This window comes from Vigna umbellata, unplaced genomic scaffold (assembly GCF_029865625.1).
Source record: "Vigna umbellata cultivar VRB3 unplaced genomic scaffold, Vumbellata_1.0 scaffold_690, whole genome shotgun sequence".
Classification (NCBI taxonomy): Eukaryota; Viridiplantae; Streptophyta; class Magnoliopsida; order Fabales; family Fabaceae; genus Vigna; species Vigna umbellata.
The window spans coordinates 13,841-31,603 of record NW_028274457.1 but is presented as its reverse complement, the minus strand read 5'-3'; the positions used below and the strand labels follow the sequence as shown (position 1 = coordinate 31,603).

General features: G+C 34.8%; 2 protein-coding genes across 2 annotated transcripts; both read left to right on the top strand.

The window, feature by feature from the left end:
- Window positions 1-578: 578 nt before the first annotated feature.
- LOC148190628 (uncharacterized) lies at window positions 579-2,671 on the top strand. Its single transcript, XM_088102726.1, has 6 exons — window positions 579-611; window positions 1,065-1,169; window positions 1,321-1,454; window positions 1,732-1,915; window positions 2,032-2,084; window positions 2,442-2,671. The coding sequence occupies exons 1-6, from the start codon at window positions 579-581 to the stop codon at window positions 2,452-2,454; spliced, it is 522 nt and encodes a 173-aa protein (XP_087958852.1). The 3' UTR covers window positions 2,455-2,671.
- Window positions 2,672-5,693: 3,022 nt separating this feature from the next.
- Window positions 5,694-14,279, top strand: LOC124830786 (cytochrome P450 83B1-like). Its single transcript, XM_047304602.2, has 2 exons — window positions 5,694-6,600; window positions 13,546-14,279. Exons 1-2 carry the CDS (start codon window positions 5,713-5,715, stop codon window positions 14,158-14,160), a joined length of 1,503 nt encoding a protein of 500 aa, XP_047160558.1. The 5' UTR covers window positions 5,694-5,712; the 3' UTR covers window positions 14,161-14,279.
- The last annotated feature ends 3,484 nt before the right edge of the window (window positions 14,280-17,763 follow it).

Here is a 17,763-nt window from a genome sequence, read left to right as displayed (position 1 = left end):
TCACCTTCACGCCAAACATTTTCGCAAAATTTACTCAATATAATATATTGACGTCGAATTTCTAAACGACGTTTAATAATTGCATTTATTTACAAAAATGTCACTGGTTACTTTAACGTTGACTATTCCGTGATTTGATGTTGAACCCATGACTTTATACACTGTTTTTGCACTAGTGAATTATAGATTACTCACTAGTGGAAAATACACTTTTTATAGCAATTTTTATACCTGTTAAAATCTATCAGGTATAGATAGTGAAGCGATCGCAATTTTGTAAATATGAGAAACTTTTTTACACCAATTATAATAAAAATAGGTATAAAAAATGATTTTATATCGGTTACAATAAAAATAGGTATAGAAAATCCTTTTTTTATACCTGATGACCTTAGAATAGGTATTGTACAGTATAAAATATGTTTTTCCGTTTGTGTGAAGAGAAGGATGTGGTGAACCTTCAACCGAGATGACGAAGAAGAACCCAACTTTCGTAATCTCATTTCAATCACCCATACATATGTCAATCACTTAATCTCATTCCACAAATTAAACCATCAACGTGACAGATACTTACGATGGAAGCTGGCAGAAGACGTGACCTCGCTGATGTTTGACAGATCAACAAAAAATTGATGCCGTCCATTTTTAAGGACTAATATTACATGTTTGAATACTATGAGAACTAAAAGCCATCAAAGTTTTTAGTAGACACTAAAATCAAAATTCACTAATATTATTATCGATTATTTTTCGATTTCTTTTTCCGTCTGACAGCACTTTCTCTCCTTCTCTTGTCCAGATTCTTCTTCTCTAGTCCAGATTCTTTTTGGTCTCCCTCCTTCTTCTCCTTCCTTCTTCTCCTCCTTCTTCTCCCTCCTTCTTTCTGTGGTGGGTGAAACCTTGTTGTGGTGTGTCGTCGTCACGTGGTCTGCCGTGGGTGAATATATTTTATAAATTAGGTTTATACTGATAATTAGGACTGTGTTGTGCTGTAAGTAATTAAGATTAGGGATGTATAAAGAACGAGGAGGTGTTGCCGTCATGTTTCTGCTTCCAAGTAGGAGATCGGAAGCGAATCAACGACGTTCTCGACAAGCACCTCGAACGATTCTCGCCCTCCACTTCTTGCCCAATCAACGCCACCTCCAAAAATTCCAACCTCTAAGGTACCTTTTCCTCTTTCACCTCTTCCGATTTGCTTCACCACATTCTTCTCTTCACACAAATGAGGCCACTGCTCGAAAACTCAATCAATGCCTAAGAGTAATGACCTAACATCATAATATTTCTTTCTAATTTCATCTGCATTGGGTGCAGCGGAGGAATCTGAAACGGAGAGTGAAGAGTCTGATGTTAGCGGTTCGGATGGAGCTGACACCTCTTGGATCTCTTGGTTCTGCAATCTTAGGGGAAACGAGTTCTTTTGCGAGGTCGATGATTAAGATATTGGGGTGAGATGAAGTACTTTTATGTATTGTCTCTGAATTTCATACACATTTCGGATTCCTTTAGTGGCTTTTGGTTTGGTCCCCCACTTTTGTTTTTATTTTTTCTATTAATTGTATAACAAATGCTTGAGGTTGTAGTGCTAACCTGGTTTGGATGGTAACCTGTATGGTGATGCAATAACATTCTTTCCTTTTGATTAAAAAAAATGCACTAGGATTTATTGGGCTTACATCCTGCACACTTACTCATATAAACTTATAAATGAAATTAACTTAACAGTGACATACGTGGTGTGGCTATTGATGGTGTCGAGGGAGAGAAAGTTAACCTCACTCAACCTGTTGCTGAGGCAATAGGAGCTGCTTTTGCTGCATGGTTAATGGAGAAGAAAAAAGCTGACTCTTCCCAGCATTTGAGAGTTTCTATTGGCCATGATACCCGAATATCAGCCAAATTATTACAGGTTAGATTGTTCTGTATAACATTTTTTTAACACCCACCTTTAAATAAAGTGATTGTTGATTGTGTTAAAACTTTGATGGTTATGAAACTAAATGTTTGTCCATTGTCAAATTTTAGAATGCAATTTCTCGAGGTCTCGCTGGTGCTGGCCTAGAATTTGTCCACTACGGGTGGGTGATATCAATTTTTTCTTGAAAAATATTTGCATTTTTTGTTTGCATGATAAAGTGTATTATTGGTTTTAAATCCCCAATTTCTGCAATTACTGTTCAAGCATATACCATACACTGATACTCTTGTTTGAAGATAATATAATCAGATTTGAGCATGCATATTCAGTTAATTTGATCAAACTATGCAGAAAGTTTTGGTTTGAAGCGTGTGATTGATGCGTGATTGATGTTTCTCCATATTTATTGGTACGTGTATTGATGCGTGATTGATGTTTCTAAAGCTTTTCTTTTTATTACTCTGTATTTCTGGGTGCTTTATGCATGTGATTTTACTCTTTGCTTTGTGTTCTGCAGACAAAGCGTGTGATGTCCTTGGATATAGCCCTGTTAATGGCTGGAGCAAAAGAAAGAGGAGAGCTAGAGGAACATGTTACAAAGTTGATAAAAGACGTAATAAAGTCAAGTGAATACTGTAATATAAAAGAATGTATAAGAGTTTGATGAACACGTGCTTGACGTGCTAGAAGAGGATTGTTTTAGCTCTCACTGATTATTCTCGAAATGCATGTGATTCATTCTCTTCATTGATGACGTTCATATACTTGTTCGGGCAGGAACAGTTGGGAGAGGAAATAAAGGATATGGCCTTGACATAGCAAATTTACTCAAACCTGCACTTGGAAGGGGTCGATTTCAGGTGATTATTAGTTAATTCTATTCTAAATTACTCCTGAAGATAAACACGTTTTCTGTTTGAGGGCTGGTGTAGTGTAAACAATTAACAATACGGTATAAGATTAAGGTTGGAGATCAAAGTATATGGTTAGTACTTACTACACATTTACAGGTGTCTGATACCACCCTTTCAAAGTATTTTTATTGAATAAGCTTATCAATTTACATTTGGAAACTGCAATTCAAGGTTGAGATTATTAAGAAAGACGTCTTGATGAAAATTTGGGAGGTTATCATTCAGTAAATTGTGGAGTCAAAAGGGTATATGTATAGATAATTTCTTTTATTAACAGGGCAACCTGTTATTTGAAATCAGGGACAAAGAACTTAATCTAATATATATATATATATATATATATATATATATATATATATATATATTATGTGTGTGTGTGTTTGAAGGGGTTTTGTGTAATCTAAAAAGCAGATATAATGTAATGCTTTTAATAAAATAAATTGGAGCTTCGTGTAGAATTCTAGAAAATGTTAGTTTGATTTAGTCTCGATATATAAAACAATAATGTTAAAAAATTAAATACAAGATACAAACAATTATATATTATATTAAACATGATATAACTATTTAATGATAATAGAAAATATTTTCTTTTTTAGTTACTTAAAATTGACTCTATGTGTTGATGGTAACAAACTTATTTCAGAGTATGAACTTGTTAAGTTGGTCTCTTTAAGAATTAAATTTTTTTTAATATTTTAACAAAAACTATAAAAGAACATATAAATACCACACACATAATATATATATATATATATATATATATATATATATATATATATATATATATATATATATATATCACAAAATATGTATAAAGAAAGAGAGTAAAGGAGAAAGAAGCATGAGAGAACAAAAATGTCACTCTGATAAACAGAGATAGAAACAATACTGTTGTAAAAAGTGTGGCAAAACAATATAAATATAATTTTTTATGAAAAATTCTCATTAAAATTGTGGATATAAGTCATCTTTCTCCACGAAACATCAAAAGATTGATGAGCATTCCAATGCGATATGCACTCCTGGATTCAGTATCATTCAAAGTAAGCATTATTGGTCACTGCCATTGTTCTGATTTTGAGAGTTCATTCATATTTGTTCTCTTTCTAAATGCAAATTTTGTCCTTTGTTTCTGGCTTTTCCAATATGCCTTATTCTTGAATCTCCCCATGTTCCTTACTCATCTCTCACTATAGTTCATATTCCATTGAATCTTCATAGCTTTCCAGTTCTTTAGCAATTGGTTGCTCTTGGATTCTAATTCCATGACATCAATTTCCATGAAAAACAGACAAAGTAACAAATTGCAGCACTGAAAACCATGTGTCTGTCTAAACTTTGAAGCAACATATTGAACTGAAAGTTGAGGAGAACTGAAACAAGAGTGTACGTCTAAATTTTTTAACACCTGCCTATAATCTTGGTTGATAAAAGCTGTCATTTCTTGATTGTCTTCTTATGTAATTGATACTTGCCATTAAAACAAGTAGAAGACTATTATATTTAGAGAAATTATAAAGACAAAGTTCCTCCGTTTCTATTATATGGAAAGAGACAATGTCGGGATGAATACATAGTCTTATTCCACGTGTTAAAAGTATATTGGTAAAATTAGAACATAATTAAATATAATATAATTGTTAACTTTCTTTAACTTTTTATGAATGTTACGAATTAAAATATGATTAATAAACTTATAATGTTTTTTAAAATGAATATGTAAATTAACATAAAATAATAGGTTTTCCTTTATCCGAATCTAACAAATTTTGAATCATGTCAAAATAAATATCAAAATTTTAAATCCGTACCTTCTAGGCTACCTTTGGCCATTCTCAAAAATTTATTGGGATAAACTAAACCAGTCTCTGAGCTATCTTATTGCTTGTCAATGTATGAATGATATGACCTGTTTGACTTCAGAGAGACATCAACCAGTAATAAGGAATTACTAGCACCCGAAACTAGTGGAAAATGATGTGCATTGTTATATAAGTCTTACGTTACACGTAAGTATATTTCTTCAATGGATTTGTATGATAGATCTAAACTAAATTAAACCTAAATAGAATTATTATTATTATCAGGAAATACTTTTATTTGGGTTGTTTGTTTGATTAGTTAAAATTGTTTGAAAAATATTAAAGATTTGATATTTAGAGAGAAAATCAATTTATATTAAATATTTTTTTATTGAACTGTTTTGATAAAATTGAGTTAAATTTAGGATACATTATTTTAATGTGATATTTATAATCTATTTTAGTCAAGATTTGAATATATATATTGAATCATTTACTAATAGATTTTTTTTTAACTCATACTAGACGTTTAGGTGTGATGATGTGCCGAAAATTTCACATAATTAAACTTAAATTTTCCTATCTTAATAATGAGACAAATTATTTTACTCTGTCAGTGTCCTTCTTAGTTAATTTGATTTAAAATTTAATTCTATAAATTCAAAGAAATAGTGATATGACCTTAAAATTTATAGCCTTAACTGTTTTTAGAAAGTAACAAATATATGCAAGGAAGGATGTATTATTAACACGACTATTAAGCATAAACTAAATTTACCCAAGTTTTGATAATTGTATTTATATATCTTTACTGAAATAGTCAACATTTGATTCAATTTAATTAAATGTAACTTCATAAATGAGTAAAATTTATGTAATAATCTTACGCATACAAATATGAAATAAAAACTCGAACATCTTAAATATAAATTTGTATTTCAAAATATAAACACATACATTAACAAATTCGCGGTTTTGAAGATAAGATCTATATGCCTAAGCTTTTCCCAATATGAGAACCTTATATATCCACAGATCGAAGATAAGATCTATACCTAAGCTTTTCCCAATGTTGTTACCACTGTTTGTCTGTCTTATTATTCTCCCTGTGCTGTTCTTGTTCTTCATCCATAATCTAAGAACCTTCAAGAACACAACCAGCCCTCCAGGTCCTAAACGCCTTCCAATCATAGGAAACTTGCATCAGTTAGATAACTCCATTCTTTATCTGCAGTTATGGCAACTCTCAAAGAAATATGGACCTATATTTTCCCTTCAATTAGGGTTCAGACAAGCTATTGTAGTCTCCTCCCCTAAACTAGCAAAAGAGGTACTAAAAATCCATGACCTTCAGCTCAGTTCAAGACCTAAACTACATGGCCAGCAGAAACTCTCCTACAATGAGTCAGAGATTGCATTCTCCTCAAACACTGAAAATTGGAGAGAAATCAGAAAAATTTGTGTTGTTCATCTCTTTAGCTCCAAGCGTGTCTCTACCTTTTCGTACATAAGAAAGTTTGAGGTGAAGCAAATGATCAAAAAAATATCTGGGCATGCATCTTCTTCGGGTGTTACAAACTTGAGTGAACTGTTACTTTCTTTCTCAAGTACTGTGGTTTGTAGAATTGCTTTTGGGAGAAGGTACGAGGATGAAGGAAGTGAAAAGAGTAGGTTCCATGTGTTGCTGAATGAGCTTCAAGCCATGATGGGTACCTTCTTTGTTTCCGATTATATTCCATTGATGGGTTGGGTTGATAAACTCAGTGGATTGAACGCACGTCTTGAACGAAACTTCAATGAGTTCGATAGGTTCTACCAAGATGTGATTGATGAACACATGGATCCAAATAGAGAATATGCGGAAGAACAGGCTATGGTTGATTTGTTGCTTCAACTGAAGAATGATCGTTCGCTTCCAATTGATATCACTTTTGATCACATCAAAGGGGTTCTCATGGTATGGTCTATTAATTCCTATTTTCTATAATTTATTACCTTTTTAGCTAATTAATTAATACTCTATTTCTTATATATGAAAAAAAAAGAATTTTTCTAAATATCAACGCATTTTAATTAAGGAAAAGAAGATAGAACTCAAATCGATGAACTATTGCTGCAAAATTCATTTTGTATTGTTCGATATTAATTTCGTAAATTGATTGTCATGAATTTAGTTCTTCGTTACTGAATAAAATTGCAACAATACAAAATTAGAAGAATATGAAGAGACGACAAATACAAAGAGAAGGACAAAAACTAAAATTCTAAAATTGTTCAACTGATTATTGTGTATCTTGTGAGCAAAATAAGCCCTTAAACTAATTACATGCTTAATTATTAAGGCTCCATTTATTATCTATTATTATCTAATAACTACTACATTAAATTAGTGACTCTTTCATTTAAAAATAAACAAAATTCCTAAACAAATAAACAACTCATTTAATAATCCTTAACGATCGAGACTAGTACAAAATTAAATATAAGTAACAGTGGGTGATAAGGTTATCTGAGATGGTAAACATAACTAGGACTTATATTCGTGTAGTATGAGGAACAGGGGTAAAAGAGCATATATATGGCTTGGTTGGGTGAGGGTTCTTCACATGAGATGCTAAACCAGCGGAGGAAAAACCCAGTATAAGTATGCAGGAAAGACTGAATTCTAAAAATATGGAATGGCTATCTAATGCCCAACTTTTTATGCAGCAGATACAGGGTTGGCACATTCATTTTTTGTTGATATACTGAGGCACTTTGGGCTTATAGAATATGACAGAACTAGTCATAAGACGTGATATTTTTGTTAGTATTTTGAGGTTGTGAAAGGAGTAGTCATGGGATAGAGGAAATGTAGAGATAGTGAAATGTAGAGAAAATGTGGAGATGGTGAAATATGGAAGTAGTAGTTGGAAGAAGTGTTGTAGTTGTCTTTAGTTATAGTAGACAACATCCTTCACACAGATAATCAGAGAATGCAGATACTCAGAATTCATCCAAGCAATTCCAAAACATGGCAAAATAATCAATCAGCTCTAGAGGTGAATCCAAAAGCAATAGAACCTCAGAGATGCACTATTAGTGTTTCTCTTAAGTGTCTAGGGTAAACAATGTCAACTCAATGCACTCAAGAAAGCAAGCAACAAACAGACTTGGCAAGCCTCTAATATCAACACTCAAAACATATGAATGTTCAAATCAAAAGGTCTTTTATAGATGAAATGGGGCCAAGGACAAGGGAGGATAACATATGGATAAGTAGCTACAAACCAAAAAGAATAGAGGAGCAATGGGGAACAAGTGAAAATGCAATGAAATCACACCCAAAACCTCTAATTCAATCCTCTTGACTCCATTATTAAAAAAAAAATTATTTTTCTCATTTTTTCCTATTTTTTTCTTTTTCTTTTTTGTTTCATCTTGTCTCTTTTTCTTTTCTCTCTCTTTAGGACACAATTGTAAGAGACAAGATACACACATATTTACAAAACAACTAACAAGAGGAACCAACTGGCCAATTCATAAGAATCCCCAAGAAGACCACACTTTTCCTAAAACACTTCCAAATCTCCAAAATTCCCTAAGGTTAAGGTAATCATGGTTTTTCACTCAGGCTAGTGTATGAGCTTCAAAAGAAAGAAATGGGGAAAGTATAGGCACAGAAAGGGTTATCAAAGGATTAAAACAAGGGAGGCTTCTTTGGCTAGAGAGGTTCAAGAACAAAATTGCCTTTATCACTTCCAAACATGCATATCAATCAATAATCATAAAAAGAGTCAAGCCAAGGGATATGTGCAAGCAATTAAGAGATACATCACACAAGAAATAACATAAAGTGGCTCAAATCTTACACAAGGTATTTGTCACAATCAAATCAACCTTTCAAACATCATAATCATCTTCCCAAGCAAAGAAAAGCAAGAATTTTAAACCATAAGTATCAATCAAGTGAAGTGAAAGACGAGTCTACAACTTAAACAAAATCTAGAAATGAAGAGAATCATACAAAACTGTACACAAGGCAAGACAAAACCAACCTAAAATAGAAAAAATTTAGCAAAGAAAACAAAAACTAACAAAGAAAAATCAAAATCTCCCCCAATAGACCACACTTAAACTACATAGTGTCCTCAATGTGTCATAAGCATAAGATCAGAAATCAGAACAATGAACAGAACATGAACAAGTGCAATAAAAGTAGGGAAAGGGGGAGAAGGGAAAAGAAAACCCCCTGAGTCAGGGTGGCAGTTGCCAATTTTGGACTATCAGGGAGATGTCTTCCACCACAGGATCTAGCAAGGAAGTTTTGAGGAACGATTTCATCCGCCAGATTTGATCGAGCAGGGAAATGTCTTCCACAGCTGGATCTAAGAAGTGATTGTTGATGAGCGGGTTTTGTTAGTGCCTGTTGATACTCAAGCTTTTGTATATGTGAGCACCTTTGTCTTCCACTGTGGGTGTTTGTTGGTCAACTTCATGTGTACCTCCTGCAATAGGGTTAGTGCAATGTGGTTCCACAGAAATGACATTTAGGGGTATAACACCCAATCCCAGTGTAACAGGCTGAACATTAGGTATACTCTTAGAACATAAATCAATTTCAATTTTTTGAAGCAATATTAAGCACATGCTCAAATTCATGTTCAATGCATGATAAGAAGTATTCAGATAGGATGGCAAAAATTGTTTCTCATCATACAAAGAGTGGAAATGAAAAGCATGCTCATCAACAATATAATCATCAACATACCCCTCAACAGCATAATCATCAACAACATAATCAAATTGAGGTATGTTTACCTCCACTTCCTTAGAGATTGGTTGAGTGGTGGAAGATGAAGGTGGTCTACGTAGCTCAAAATTGCTGCTTATAACTGCTCGGTCCTCAAAATCTTCATTAGTCTCCTCAGATTCAAGAGTAGGGACATAGGACGGTGGGAAAGTAGGTGGCACAGTGAGCACATGACTCTGGTTCCCATCCCCTAGGTCAATGGCACTAACATCATCTGGAATCTGAACAGCTTGAAAATGTAATTTCTCTAAAACTTGAGACTGTTCCTTAGTGAGCTGAGTAGCCATATGCCCGTCCAGGATCGTTGTTATAACCATGCTGATCAAAATAATGTTGAGCAGGGAAGAATTCATCCAAGAATTGTCGCTTAAAATCTTCCCATAAATCGATAGATCCTAGAATAAGACCATAAAGCCAATCCCTTGTTGCTCCTTGTAATGAGTGCGGAAATTCCCTTAAGAACATGTGATCATTCGGGACATGTGGAGGTTTCATTGAAGAGCAAATGATGTGAAACTCCTCCAAATGTTTATGTGGGCATTCACCTACAAAACTGTGAAACTTAGGCAGCAAACGTATCAGTCCACTGTTGAGAACACAAAGAACATCATCCTTAATATATGGAACCGACTCCCAATGAGCACTCTCACGAGTAGGAAAATGATTCATATTGTCCTCAACATAGAAATCAGCATGAGAGCCATAATCAGAGTAACATGCAGAAGGAGAATCATAATTATAGGCACAGGCAGAAGAAGCAGTATGTTCATAATCAAAATAGGTAGACATGAAGAAAGAATGGGGAAAGGAAGAATGCAATGAAAATATGCTACTAAAGCTATCTAAATGCAACACACCTGACAACACACACAAAACAGAACAAAACACTCACAACACAAGACAAAACACAACACACTAACACAACAAAAGACCTAAGACCGAACCGTTGGTCCCCAGCAACGGCGCCAAAATTTGATGGGGCTGTCGCGGCCCATACAAATTTGATGTGCAAATAAGAATGAAGTATAGTACTAGGAAGTGACTCTTAGGTCGTCTCTCAAGGACCAAATGTGGTTCGAGAATTAGGTCAAACACGAAGTGGGGGAGGGGGGTTTGAAAGTGTTTTTTGCAAGGAAAATTAAACTAATTTAAAACTGGAAATTAAAGACAACCAAACATAATTAAAAGCAATGAAAGAAATATGTAAAACATAAATATCGTACGGTCCTACAGTTGGAAACTAAAGTTGACCGAACGGTCCTATAGATGACTGAACGGTCCTAACATGGAAACGAAAGCATGAATACCGAACAGTAAAAGTAAAACTAGACAATACAGGAAGGGCCGAACGGTTCTACATGGAGACCGAACGGTATGAATCTAAAACTAGCTCATGGAAATGAAAATGAACACTTGAAACAAGCCAAATGGTGTTAAGGTTGACCGAACGGTCTCTAACAACAAAGCAAGTTAGAGACCGAACGGTGCAAATCAAAGACCGAGCGGTATGCAGTAAAAGCAGAAATAGTAAACGTGAAAAATTCAAACGTAGTACAGCAGAAACGAAACTCAATCGTAAATTAGAAAATGAAATCAGATGGATTCAAAAGCTGAAAGCGTAAATTAAAAGCATAAACTAAATGGTTCAAAATCTGAATGTCAAAACGGGTATGGAAACGAAGTGCAACAGTAGAAGCATCAATAAACACAAACTGAGATTGAAACAGCAAATGCAGCACAGCAGCGAAATGCAACCGTAAAAGTGAACAGTAAAAGTGAAACCAGAAATGCAGCACAACAACGAAATGTAACATTAAAAGTGAACAGTGAAACGCGAAACCAGAAATGCGGCACAATAGTGAAGATGATGATGAACAGTAAAACTGCGACTAGTAGAGACGAGAAAGAAAGTGAACAGTAAATGCAGGAACAAATTCAACTCTTAAATTGCAATGTAAAAGGAGTTTAATACATGAAAATGGAATGAAGGCAAAACCTAAACCTCCCCAAAGGGGAAGGAGGAAGAAAATGCTCCCCAAAGAACATAAACGTGAGTGGCGGCTCGGAGACCCTTGTGAAATCTGCTTTTACGATTTTATATTACCCAAATGACCAAATGACCAAACCCTCCTCATGGGCTTGTCCTACAAAATGACCTAAAATTTGGCCCAAAGTCCTAAAGTTTGACCCAATGACATTCCAAAACGAAATTAAACTCTAACACTGACGTGGCCACCCTCTTGAAGTCCCAAAATGTGCTTCCAGCACTGCTGCTGAGTTCCTCTAGTTACTGCATGTGACCGATCGATCGTGAAAGGTTCACACCGTTCGGTCATTATTTTCAAGAGTGCTCAGCTGGTAGCTGACCGTTCGGTGAAGGCTTCTAGCAAGGCTTTCTTAGTTCATTCGGCAGTGACTTTGGCAGACTTCAGTCACGACTTCGTCAAACCGCTCGGTTTGTAGTGCTCGGCCATAAGTGCAAGCTTCCACAGACCGCTCGGTGCTCGGCCATCCAGTGCAGGCTTACAACAGGCCGTTCGGTCAGCTTCCAAGATCGTTCATTATTCATTCACGGACAATTCGGACAAGCCTTCAAAAGACCGTTCGGTCAAGGCTTCAGCAGACTTTACGGTTGGGCGAATTCTCTATCGTTTTGTACACTACTTCACAGACCGTTCGACCATCTTCAGCAGATCCTTTCTCAACCTTTCAAGAGTGACTGTCCTTCACAAAATGATTGAAATAGTTAAGCCCAAATAATTCAAATTAATTAAAATAAGAATTATTCTTAAAATTAAGCCCGAATAGTGAAAATGAGATAAAAATGGAGAATTAATCACACTTCACTAACACAATATGGTGCAAAAAGCTAAGTTAGTAGTAGAAAAGAATGACTCATCAGTAATAGAAGATGGATTTATAGTTTTGTTTAAGGTAGTTGAAAATTTTATCTACGTCAGTAGATGACCGAACGTAGCTCTAGTACCACTGTTAATATTTTAAGGTTGTGAAAGGAGTAGGTGATGGGATGGAGCAAATGTAGAGATAATGAAATTTGTAGAGAAAATGTGGAGAGTGTGAAATATGGAAGTAGTAGTTGGTAGAAGTGTTGTAGTTGTCTTTAGTAGATGTTATGCATCAAATGGTAGAGTACATGGGTATTTATAAACCCATATATTATTCTAGAACATACTAGTCATAATTTATGTGGAATGTTCTAGATTTTTACCTATGTAGAATATTCTTGATTTTTCGTCCTATCTTAGGCTTTTCTACAATATTCTAGAACTTGTATTACATTTCAATTCTTCTATCTAAGGAGCTTCTACATTTTTCTAGAATTTGCATTACACTTTAATAATTTTTAAGAGTCTATTTAAAATGTAATTGTGATCTGTTGGCATGTACCAGATATGGTATTTAGCAGTAAACTACTTTGATGCAGCTGCTACTTAGCAGTAAAATTGTGTGTGATTAAGAAACTGTATAGTTGTGCCTTCGTGGGTTTTGATTTTGGGGAGTAAGATACCAGTATTTGGTACTGATATATTGATAAACCAATATTTGCTATTGATATACTGATATACCAGTATTTGCTAAAGATAAAGCAAACAATATACCAGTATTTGCTACTGATAGGTAACGGTGAACTACTTTGGTTTGGTGCGTAGATGCTACCTAGCAGTACAAACTGTGTAATCGTACCTTAAGGTTATAGATTGTGGGATGTGACAGACATTGGTTAAGAGTGATTTGTAATGTCTTTGAAGGTATAACTTGTATCCTTTAAGTGAAAAACCTTTTCTTTGCTCAATGAAATACCTTTTCATTGTTGATAAAAAATTGAGGAGAGCCAAAATTTAAATTTAACTCAAGATGTTGTTTCTAGTCCCTTTGATTCCAAAAATCAACCTTGTGATTTTTACGCCAAAACTCCTTTCTTTAGACAACAAATTCTCTCCAATTTTGCCCAAAGCTAATTTCCACATTACCCCACAAGAAAATCCATTACAAACTTGTAATTTTTCCAATACTTGAGAATAATTAAATCTTGAAAGAAGATAGTTCATCTTCTTCCACTAGTTCCTAACTATTGATTTTGCTTTTTAGAACATACTTGCAGCAGGGACAGATACCACAGCAGCCACATTAGTTTGGATTATGACTGCCCTTGTAAAAAACCCAAGAGTAATGAAGAAACTTCAAGAGGAAATCAGAAACGTGGGAGGTAAAAAAGATTTCTTGGATGAAGATGACACTCAGAAACTTTCTTACTTGAAGGCTACGATAAAAGAGACACTTAGATTGCACCCACCAGGCCCACTACTTGTACCAAGAGAATCAACAGAAGAGTGCATTATTAATGGCTACCGAATTCCAGCTAAAACAATTGTGTTTGTGAATGTTTGGGCTATTCAAAGAGATCCTGAAGCTTGGAAAAATCCTCAAGAGTTTTGTCCTGAAAGATTCTTAGACAGAGCTATAGATTTTCATGGACAAGATTTCGAACTGATTCCGTTTGGATCAGGTCGTAGAATTTGCCCTGGTATAGCTATGTCTGTTGTGACATTAGAACTTGTCGTTGCTAATCTTCTTCATTCCTTTGATTGGGAATTGCCTCAAGGGATGGTAAGGAAAGACATTGATCTTGAAGTGTTGCCAGGAATTACCCAACACAAGAAGAATCATCTTTGTCTTTGTGCCAAGACTATGTTCAATATATAAGTTGGTTGCAAGAACGTTTGACGAACATAATTAACAATCTATCATCTTCTATTTTGGTTTGCGTTATTGTAAGAACCTTGACGTGATTTTAATGTGTAAATCATAATTTTTGATGAATACTTCTAGAAACATATATTGTATAGTTCTTGATGATCTTCGTATACCATTATAGAAGATATATTAAGATATACTCATATTTTAATAAGTTATTAGAATAATTGAGATTCCTCATAAATATTACATACCACATTATATATGTGGTGAAGGTAAGTTTTTGTGAAAATATATTAAATTTAAATTCATTTTTAATATGAATATCAATAAGATTTATCGGACTTATTATGTGAGTATTTATGATTCTATCAAACTACTCACAAATATTTAATATGTATAATTCTTATAAAACAATAAAAAATATTTTAATTTAAAAAATAATAAAATTTAGGTATGTACTACCTAAAATTAATTAAAACAATATAAACGTGATCTTAAACCATAAAACAAATTACATGTACTTTTCTTTTGGTTCTAGATTGGATATTACATAATCACATTTATTAGGTTTGTGAAGTATTCCTTTTTAGTTTTGTTAAGTGGAAAGTCAAATGGTAGTATTTTCTGTGATAGAAATTCACAATCACGAAACATATTTTTTTAAGCATGTAGATTTTTTTTTAGGATTTATTTACTATTATTAGAAAATAAATGTCTTCTTTCTTAACACCAAGAGGGGTGAATTAGTGATTACTAAAAACGAATTTTTTAAAATCTTTTTTTGCAAACTTTGAATGATCTTGAATCTTTCTTGTAATCTAAGTAATACGTTTATGCAATTCAGAAAAAAAAGAAATAAGGAGAGAAGAACAAATACAAGGTTTTTATCCTGGTTCGACTTCAATGCCTACATTAAGTTATCCTTCCAATCAACCTTAGATTGAAGAATCTTTCACTATAATGATTTGACATTTATACCAAAGGTTTTACAGAAAACACCTGCATAGAGAACCACACGCCCTTACTGCAAAACCCTTTGAGACCACCTCTCAAAGTCAAGAACCCCTTGTTCTTCTTCCTGTCATGCACAAACAGGGAACCACAATCCGAGATTGCAAAAACAAGTTTCTAATCAATGTAGAAACACCTAAGTAGTGTAGAGTATGATTAGCCAATTATGTCCACAGTTCTTCTCTCAAGAATCCTTCAAGTTTCTTCCAAATCTTTGAAACTTGGTTTTTAGAGCTTCTCAATCACCTGTAACACTTTTCTCTAATCAAAGATATCAGATATGAAAATTTCAAATGTTCAATTCTTTATTCTTGTTGTTACAGTACAATGAGCAATGCATCAATATATAGTTATCTCATGATAGACGCAGACTAATCGATTACGTTAATAATGTAATCGGTTACATAAATGACATATGTAACAAAATTACAATTCAAACATATTTAATTGAATGCACAATTAATGCAATCGATTTGCAATAAATGCTAGTCAACATATTTAAAAATATGACCGTTAAAACAGTTATGACTTAGCTTTAAAACAGTTTTCAAAACATAATAGAGTTAATTGATTACATACATAGTGTAATCGATAAGCTAAACACTTAAACAAATTTTGAAAACTTTTTCTCATCAAAACTCATCATAGTACATTTCAAAATGATGTATGCAAAGACACAAGTTTTAATCGATTTAACACTTACTGTAATCGATTCAAAACTTGTTGTTTTGCCACAGTTCAAAACAAAAGCTATCTGATAGATTCAATTGATTACTATATCACTATAATCGATTGTATCATACAGAATTGCTTTGTGCTTGATGTTTTATCTCATTAAAAACATTTAGCATGCATACAGAAGATATAAACACATTTATGATCACAATAGTATGCAAACCAATCAACATGATAACTTATGTATTAAACATATAAAAACATATCAAACACAAATACACATTTCTGTTGTGTCATTAGAACATATGTGTGTTTTTACAGTTAATGTGTTGTCATCATCAAAAATCAAAACATCAAAGATTGGGTTCAACACTCATATTGCTCCCCTTATCAACAAAGATGTTCATATCGAATAAATCATTAGAAAGTGTACTAAGTAAAGTATGTCCGCACTCTTGTTTGCATGAATCTAATATTCAACTGTTTTGAATTTGAAGGGAGACTGATATATATCGGATTTTGGAGATAAAAGCACAGTGACAACTTCATACATGTCTAGAAGGGTAGACCCACATTTTTGCCAATGCCTAAAGTTTTGTCCAGAGAGGACCTCGATTTTTGACATATGAAGAAATTGTTTCGTGAAGATTGTTTGAGTTCCGGGAATGTTGTTTTGATTCTCCAGAATTGGGTTGTTGATGTCAATCATATGTCCTTAAGATTGTTTTAAAAATTGATAATAATCACGAACAATAATTTTCTAAGGCATGTAGATCCATTGTTTTTAGGGACTTATCCGCAGTGTGTTGCATAAGTTTCCGAGTATATACCAGAAATTTCTTGAAAAATTTTAAGGATCACAAAACTAGCATAATCTCTTTTTGAGAAGAGTGAAACCCAAGATATAAAGAGCAAGGGAAGAAAGAAAGAAGAAAACGAGAGGGTAGGCTCTTGAAATATTTTTATGTGATGGAGAGCTCAATTAGCGTTACATGTTTCGGATGTGTAGGGCGGTGCGGTTCCAAGTCTTCCAAGTCTTCCCGCGGTCTCGTCTTCGTGACTGATCTTCTCCTGGCGCTTTGGCTCTCCTCTTGATCCGGAGGGGTGGAGACCTACAAAAGATTCTCCGATGCCAAAGTCAGTTTCAGAGCAGTGGCTATTTTCAGTAGTAGCAATAAATGTGCATTCAATGTAACCTATCTACCACTTACCGTGGACCTGTATTTATAGTTTTCGCTATGGGCCTGGGATTAGTGAAAAGTTAATCACGGCCCAAAACGGCCCGATAGCTTCTAATTTCTACTTACCTTTAAACCAGATTACTTTCCCTTAAATTATGTTGATTAGTGTTTCGGCGGGCGTGGACGTCCGCCCATGTGAAATGGGCGTCAGCCTCGCGCGCACAGAGATCCGCCCGTGTGGGGTCCGCCCATGTGGGCTCTTTGGTATGGCATCCGGTTTTGCTGGCCGTGTCCGCGGGGATCCGCCCATGTGGGATCCGCCCACGCGGGATCCGCCCATGTGGGATCCGCCCACGTGGTCGTGGGATCCGCCCATGTGGGATCCGCTCACGCGGGATCCGCCCATGTGGGATCCGCCCACGTGGTCGTGGGATCCGCCCATGTGAGCGCTTCCGTACGGTGCCCGGTTTTGCTCGTCGTGTCCGCCCATGTGATATGGGCGTCCGCCTCGTCCGTATGGAGATCCGCCCAATTAGCTTGGGCGTCCTCTCACATGGATCCTTCCGTACGGCGTCCGGCCCTTGTAGATACACAAGCCCCCCAAGTCCTAGTGCTCGTAGTGAACGTGGGACTTTGGGTCACCTAACAGACAAGATTTGATGCAGTGGCTGTCGTGCCGGGCTGCTCTGTGATGGTAGGATTCCTTGTGAGTTCTTCAAAGTTTTTCTTATAAAGAGGTTCG

What these genes read in the sequence shown, in the direction of transcription:
- LOC148190628 (XM_088102726.1), top strand. Translation starts at nt 579, where the DNA reads ATGGAAGCTGGCAGAAGACGTGACCTCGCTGAT. An exon ending in TCGATGATTAAGATATTGGG is followed by an intron (nt 1,455 to 1,731) that starts GTGAGATGAAGT and finishes TTAACTTAACAG; the next exon opens with TGACATACGTGGTGTGGCTA. An exon ending in TATCAGCCAAATTATTACAG is followed by an intron (nt 1,916 to 2,031) that starts GTTAGATTGTTC and finishes GTCAAATTTTAG; the next exon opens with AATGCAATTTCTCGAGGTCT.
- LOC124830786 (XM_047304602.2), top strand. Translation starts at nt 5,713, where the DNA reads ATGTTGTTACCACTGTTTGTCTGTCTTATTATTCTCCCTGTGCTGTTC. An exon ending in ACATCAAAGGGGTTCTCATG is followed by an intron (nt 6,601 to 13,545) that starts GTATGGTCTATT and finishes TTTGCTTTTTAG; the next exon opens with AACATACTTGCAGCAGGGAC.